This window comes from Stegastes partitus, unplaced genomic scaffold, assembly GCF_000690725.1.
Source record: "Stegastes partitus isolate 25-593 unplaced genomic scaffold, Stegastes_partitus-1.0.2 Scaffold497, whole genome shotgun sequence".
Lineage (NCBI taxonomy): Eukaryota > Metazoa > Chordata > Actinopteri > Pomacentridae > Stegastes > Stegastes partitus.
In genome coordinates this window covers 171,957-179,282 of record NW_007578228.1, presented here as the reverse complement: position 1 = coordinate 179,282, position 7,326 = coordinate 171,957, and the positions used below count along the sequence as shown (strand labels likewise).

The 7,326-nt window shown below is 44.4% G+C and overlaps 1 protein-coding gene across 1 annotated transcript in view; it reads right to left on the bottom strand.

Annotated features, from left to right (window-relative positions):
* agmo (alkylglycerol monooxygenase) overlaps positions 1-7,326 on the bottom strand; it is a 72,982-nt gene extending 65,656 nt beyond the window's left edge. The window contains exons 1-3 of the mRNA XM_008287364.1: positions 7,081-7,326; positions 1,984-2,114; positions 955-1,106 (exon numbers count right to left, since the gene is read on the bottom strand). Coding sequence (XP_008285586.1) covers positions 955-1,106; positions 1,984-2,114; positions 7,081-7,200 — 403 coding nt within the window. The 5' untranslated portion in view covers positions 7,201-7,326. The remainder of the gene's footprint in view (positions 1-954; positions 1,107-1,983; positions 2,115-7,080) is intronic.

Genomic DNA, 7,326 nt, shown 5'->3' with positions numbered 1-7,326 from the left:
CCGTTTCCTTCTCTCTCGGGTAACTGCCAGCGGGTCTCTGATCGGACTCCGTGTTGGTGTAGTTTGTCCACATCACAACTGATCGCCACAGTTCCAGCGCCGTTCACTGTCCTGATGACCAGCAAAGTCTCCCGGCCGCAAGTTTTGCAGAATGAACGTCTGGGATAGACAAGACACTCAAAACGTTCACTCTCTTTGTCGCCTGAAGGGGGCGCTGGATCTATGCGTGCCGCCATCACCATGGCAACAACATAAAATGGGCCTCAAAATGAGCTCTGTTACATCAGTTACATATGTCACTGGGACATAGGAATCCTGTTTACATCGATCCCAGCTTGTCTGAAACACATGAGCTCTGGCTCGAGGCCATTAAGTGTCACAGAAGTCTTTGTCATGGTGGCTCATTGTCAGCTACACCCCATAATGCTCTCTGCCTGCCAACACAGACCTGCCTGTAGTCCAAGCGACCGCCTCCTCAGGTCACTACATGATAAAACAGTAAAAGGCTTCACCTGGAGGCACAGCCAGGTAGGACAGCAGATGGACAATACATGCTCAGGCATGCATGTAGATAAAACATCCATGTGGTTCACAGCTTGTGGAGCAACAGCACACCCACCCTGTCAACACTGCATTTCTTACTGGAGCTTCACAACAAGCTTTGTTGTCTGTTGTCAACCATGTATGCACCATTAAGCAGCAGCTTGCATGCAGAAATGCAGTTATTTCTTAACGCATTGCAGAGCTTTGCACTTGTCAAGCATGTGCCCTGGATTGATTTTATTAAACTCTAACATACGTGAAGTGGGTTTTACTTGGAAAACATCTGGATTAAAAATATGAACTCGGATAACATTAAAGGCATGAAAACTTGATCGGGACATTTCTAATCTACACCTAATGATTTAGAATCCCTATCAGCTATGGGCATCAGTGTTAGAGTCCTGTTGGTACCGTGAGCGAAGCGATGGAGCCAGTAGTAGCAGAAGTCCACCCCCAGGAAGGTGAGCCACCAGGTCCATGCAGAGTCCCAGGGCAGCTCCACCAGGTGGTAGTGGTTCCACACATACAGGTACGCAGACAGCTCGCAGCTTCTCATCAGCAGCCTGATGGGCAACCAAAGCTCTGTGTTAGTCTACAGTGTGCTCATGTAGGTACAGAATGCAGCTCATGTTCCAGATGCAGTCCACGGTGCATGACGGTCATCTGGTCACCTCATGCTGCACGTCCAAACATCACAGCAGGAAGACTTGATCCTGTTTCATTTGTAAATTTCTTCTGGAGAGTCAAACATTTAAGGAAAACTAAAGGAATGTTGCACAACACCTGTCTGCCTTCTTTATATATCAAGACAGAGGATCAAACAGAGCTACGCTGTCTATCCTGTTTAACTTTTGTACTGTTCTCCATTTCAGTCATTTCCACAGAATACATAACGATGTAGTGATGTGGCTATCGAGAAAGAAAATGCAGCACATGTAGTGAAAAAAGCCTAGAATAAGGTTCTTCTTCACCTGCATTCAGAGCATCTTCATAATAGAAATAAAACTGTGCTCAACATGTCTCGCTTGCTGAACATCTGTTTATGGAAAAACACCAACGTTCCCCAAACTACAGCGAGCGCTGACTAGGCTGTGCACAGAGAAGCCTCTAGTCTCCCCTCAGTGCAGCTATCTGGGGTACGGTGGCTCGATAATGTTCAGGGAGATGTTAGTAATCCAATTATTTAAATAATGAAAGTAAGAGGGACGAACTATAACATCTTCTGACTTCTGTGCTCTCTCTGCACCTACTGAGTAACATACATTGCATTACAGCAACCAACTAAAACATCTGATCTGCAAGAATCACACAGGTGCCATATTTTTATTCAAGAAACAATTATGCAGCATCATAGTAAAGAAACAAAAGTCAAGCAGCATTTATTTTTCTGCACACACTGCGACCCCGTTTACAGTAAAATCCGACTGCCTGAACACTCACGTCGGGAGTCTGGAGATCATTCCAGCAGATACGGAGGTGAGTCCATCGCTGATGGTGACCACCGGGGCCCCCGTCTTCAGCACGCCCACCACCAGCTCCAACACCATCAGTACTATAAAGAAAGGAGTGGCCTGCACACACACACACACACACACACAAATACAAACACAAAATCATGATTCAGCACTGTCCAATACTGTCAAAACAAGACAGTTTTAAGTCCACTGTTGCTTTTACCAGTTGTGTTGAACTTGACTATTTGTTTTGGCAGATGAGCTAAAAGCTCAGAGGACTTTCATGTCTTGTGATCCGTGATGTTTGTCTCACGGTACGAGCCTGGGGCAACGGGTCTAAAGCCACAATAAATTGGCAGATCGGGGAGCGCAAACATTTGTCTGAGCGGAGCAGCGGCGGGGGCAGAAACGATCTCAGTGGATGAATTAAACATCGGCGCTAACAAACAGCACATTTTCATTTTATTATTATTACACCGGAGCCAGGCGGAATCAAACAAAGCGTCAAAGAGGCTATTTTAGGAAACTGTGCAGTCTTGATGATAAAATCAGGGCTGCAGACACAGTTGGCAATTAATTTACTGGATGACGGCTAATCGACTAATTGGTTATTGGCCAAAGTTTTAATATTCTCTGGTTTCTTTACTATAAAATTTTATGATGTTATATTAGTCAGGAAAACATTACCTGTGATTTTAATAATGACCAAATAAACGAGTAATTTAATAACAGAGGAAATAAGCAGACTGATTAATCACCAATAAAAACAATACAGCTGCAGATAAAATACAGTCATGCAAGGTTATCTTTGTAATGCTAAGCTAGTTAGTCTGTTACCCTCAATAGCTGGAGCCATAATTAGTTAAATCAGATTTTAATCAGAAGTCCCTCTTTGTTGTTGGTCACCAAACTTTCTTTGCTTTTGAAATTCTCCATCTTTGAAATCAATACGACCTTTTTAGCAAGTTTTAAAAAGGCTCAACTGTAAAGTTGTGCTTGGAAGAGCTCCAACTTTCACTCATCTGACAAGAATGCAAAGTTGAAAGCTGCAAATTAACAAGTCCTGAGGCTCCATTTCAAAGTGAGCACAACAACAGCAGTAACTTAGTTTAAGTCAAAGTATTGATCTCTGAGCGTATTCTGAGGCAGCACGTGGCAGGAAAACGCTGCGTTCTACCAGCATGAGTAAACTTTAGTCTCATGAAGGCTTAAAAGAAAAATAAATCCTGTTTTTGAAGAAGAACATTCTGTGTTTCCAGCAGCAACCACAACAAAAAAAAAAAAAAAGCCAAAGAATAGATGACATGCACTAACTACTTATGACAAAACAAATGGCGAGCGCAAACCAAACAGTCAGTGACAGGCCTTTATTTCTAACGTTTCTGGAAACATGTAATAACCTCTTAATGGGTCTGTCAAACATGGAACAAATTAGTGAGGGACGGGGTTAGCGAGCGGGTCACCACTGTGACTGGAGCAGCGTGTGGGCCCTGCTGCTCGGCTTCACGTCCACCGAGTGGCTGCAGTCGTAACCGGGGGGACACATGGCCTCGGTGAGAGCGAGGAATGAAGGGCGTGACGGGACCACAGAGGAGCACATCTGCAGGTGGGGAGGGAGGAAGTGTGTGTGTGTGTGGACAGAAGTGAGAGTGAGTGTGCATGCATGTGCATATCCCCATGTGAATGATTCCACTTTAGCATGCAGGTGTGTGATGTGAGTGTGTGTGTGTGCACCGGCAGAGGCGAGAGCGCCACCAGGGACCCGCGATCACACGCAACGCTCCAACATCTGGCAGCCGACTGCGGCGCTGCAGCTAACAAATGGGCTCGCAGCGCAGGCAGACCTCCTCCAGACCTCCTCCAGACCCGCTGAGAGAGAGATTATCATTCTGGACGCCGGCCTAAAACCTTCCCTCCTTTTTTCTCTCCCCTGTCTTGCAGATAGTTTTACCTCTGCAGCCTCTGAGTTCTTGACAGCTCGGGACAGAATTATTCAGCAGGGCAAGCTGATTCTCATGCTGTGCAACCAAAAGAAAAAAGAAGACTAAGAGGAAAAAAAAATGCTTCTTTATTTTTCTTTTCTTTTTAACACATGCATCTCCGGCCGCTGCCTCTCCTCCTACATTTCTGTTTCATTTAGAGATTTTTCTTTTTCATCTCGCGTGCAGTGAAAATGTCTTTTCATGTACAACAAATAAAACACATTAAAGTGAAACTATTTTCTAAAGCAGCATACTTGGAGCTTGTGCAGACTGTTTGTTGTGGTGTCTAATAATTCTATTTTGTTTTCTTCTAAATTCAACCTTCAACTTCAACTTGACATTTGTGGACCAGATGTCTGCGTTTTCCCCAAACAGCCCTTTAATAAGGTCACGGATGACTGATGCTGGCTGAAAACATGCAGCCTGACAATACGCTTTTATCACCGCTGTCTGAGAAATATTGTGTTTGCATTCGAATCACCAAATAACAGAGACCTGCCAACAACCCGCAAAGCCCGTAATTTCAAACAACTCTCGAAATTAGAGGATTGTGTTTTGCTTTTATCTAATTAATCTGGCCCGCTGGGATCACAGAAAAACAATTGCGAGGAATAATTAATGACACGTCACGCGCCGTAAACAACGCTGAGTCACCGCGCCGGCCGGGCACACCCATGCAAACTTTTATCGCCATCGAGCCCTGCAGCAACAACAAATTTGCTTAATCACATTTTGTAGTGGATTATAAGGACGCCTGCTGTGGGGGTAATTGTTCTCCTCCCCTCATGTGCCTATAAAAGTTCATAACAAACATGTGCTGGTAAACCTGCACCAGACACTCGCCACAATAAAAGGCAATTGAGACGCTGTAAAGTGACAGCGAGGAGCAGAAAAAATAAAAAAAACACGCCTGTTGGTAAACTGTGCATTAAGCAGAAGTAATTAAGTTCATAGATTTAGTCTGTGCAGGAATGCACGGCACCACTGGAATGAACTGTAGTGACGCACATTCCTCATTCCACCGGGAGAAGTTAAAGTTTTGCTTTTCTTTTAATTCAAGGTGGCTCAGTGGTTAGCACCGTCGCCTCGCAGCTAGAAGGTCGCCGGTTGAGGACACCTGGGATCTTTCTGCGTGGAGTCTCCATGTTCTCCCCGTGCAGCGTGGGTTCTCTCCGGGTTCTCCGGCTTCCTCCCACAGTCCAGAAACATGTTGAGGATAATTGGTGATTCTAAATTGTCCGTAGGTGTGAATGTGAGTGTGCTTGGTTGTCTGTCTCTAAGTGTAGCCCTGTGATAGACTGGTTACCTGTCCAGGTGAACCTGCCTTCACCCTGAGTCAGCCCGTGATCCTAATGAGGATTAAGCGGAGTACAGATAATGGATGTTTGTGTGTGAAATGAGTCTACTGTATGAGTCTACCCGTCTTGCTGCATGTTCACATGTGACATATTCTTGCATCTCCACCAACCAATAGACTTGCATCCATTCCTCTCCGTATAATAAAAGCAACAAGGACTTTGAAGTGTGGAAGCTCACTGACAGAAACAACAAAAAAAACAGCTCCTCGTATGTGTTCATGTTTGACAAAGTCGTAGCCGTGACAGCAGACGATGCTTTAAATATTCATGTTGCTGCAAAGAAGCTACGAATTCTTTCGCATGGATGCTTCAACTCAAGAACAAACAGCACAGCTTCACCGAATACTAGCTACACCAACTCTCCTCACAATCTCCTCCTTTCTTCCTGCGTCGTGCTGTTGGATAACGGCTGACCTTTTGGTTATAAAATGTCATCACTTCATCATTTCATCCTTTCAGGCGTTTTGGTGAAATATTGTCATAATTCGTGTTTGAACAAAAGCGTGTTGTGTGAATCCACAACCGTCTCAACATCTGACCACCGAAAGCGACATCAGCTCATCCGCGAGCACAAACAAACATTTGTGCCAAATCTGAAAACACTTCCTGCAGGCGTTCCTGACATATTGCGTTCCTGAGCATGAGTTGCGCGCATGAGACAAGCCAAAAAACACAATGCCTCCAGCCGCAGCTGCCACCGGCGCATAGCAACGCTCCGGCTAACCAACTTTAAACATTAAGGTTTTGGGATCTCCAAAACATCAAGCCTAATAGAAAGCCCTTTATGGATTGATTGCGTAACAACACCATGCATGTAAACATTTAGCTCATCTGCAAGTAGAAAAATACAATCAGCCAAAAATCCTTTAAGCAGCAAAACTTCACCTGTTTGAGGATCAGCAGTGTGAAGATTTGCTTGTTTTCCTGCTTAAACTCAATATTATTTGGATTTTTGGACATTTTAGCATCAACATCTCCATCGCTTTATAACTTATTACTGACAACAAATTTACTTTTTCCAACTTTCTATTGTTTTTAAAAGAATTTTTCTTGTTATGCTGCCTTATTGTTATTGCACAGCCTTGAGAGCAGCCACTTTGCATTTCACTGCACTGAGCAACTAAAACTCTTCAATCTTGAATCTAGTCACACAAAACAAGCGAAAACATCAATTAACCTGTGATTACAATGAACACTACCCACTTTTGTTGGTTACACAACTTGTATTTTGCTAGATTTTCCTTTTCATGCTGTTAAAGGACAATGAAATTCACAATGAGTCAGTCAGTTACTCTGATTATCAATTAACCTGCCGTTTAATGTTTACGTCGCTCCGTCTGCAAAATGTCTGAAACTACTGCTGTAGCTTTAGATGATGATTCCAAACTGCTAGTTTTATGCAACCGAGAGTATTAAACTCAAAGACATTCAGTTTGGTGTCATTTATGTTGCAGAAAAACAACAAATCTTCACACTGGGAGGGTTTAAATGGTAAATATTTGGCATGTTTGTCTCACAATAGGCAAAAAAAAACTGAATATTTAATGAAAATGAAATAATTACCCAACTGCTGCAGCTCTACTTCACTATTTTCATGCACACTGCAGATTGAACCCTTTATGTTGTCTCATTCCTCCACCTCTGCCTGACAGTAAAGGTCACTGGAGGTCACAGGCAGCTGGCTGGTTTCAGCTCTACATCACAAGCATCACCTGCATCAGACGTGAACGAGGCTGCACCCACCTGCTCCACATACTGAGGCACATCCTCCACCTTCTCAAAGGATGATTCATTGGGCGTGAGCATGAAGAAAATGCTCCGGAAGCCCGTGGACACCGAGCCGAGCTCCACTCCTCCAGCCATGGTCGCCGCTGCTGGTGCTGCTGCAGCCCCGGTGACTTCTGATACCTGTGCAGGTGTTTACCGGCTCGCACGGTGGGAGGGGGGGGTGGACGCTCCGCTGAAGCCGGTGCGAGCAGTCTGCTTACT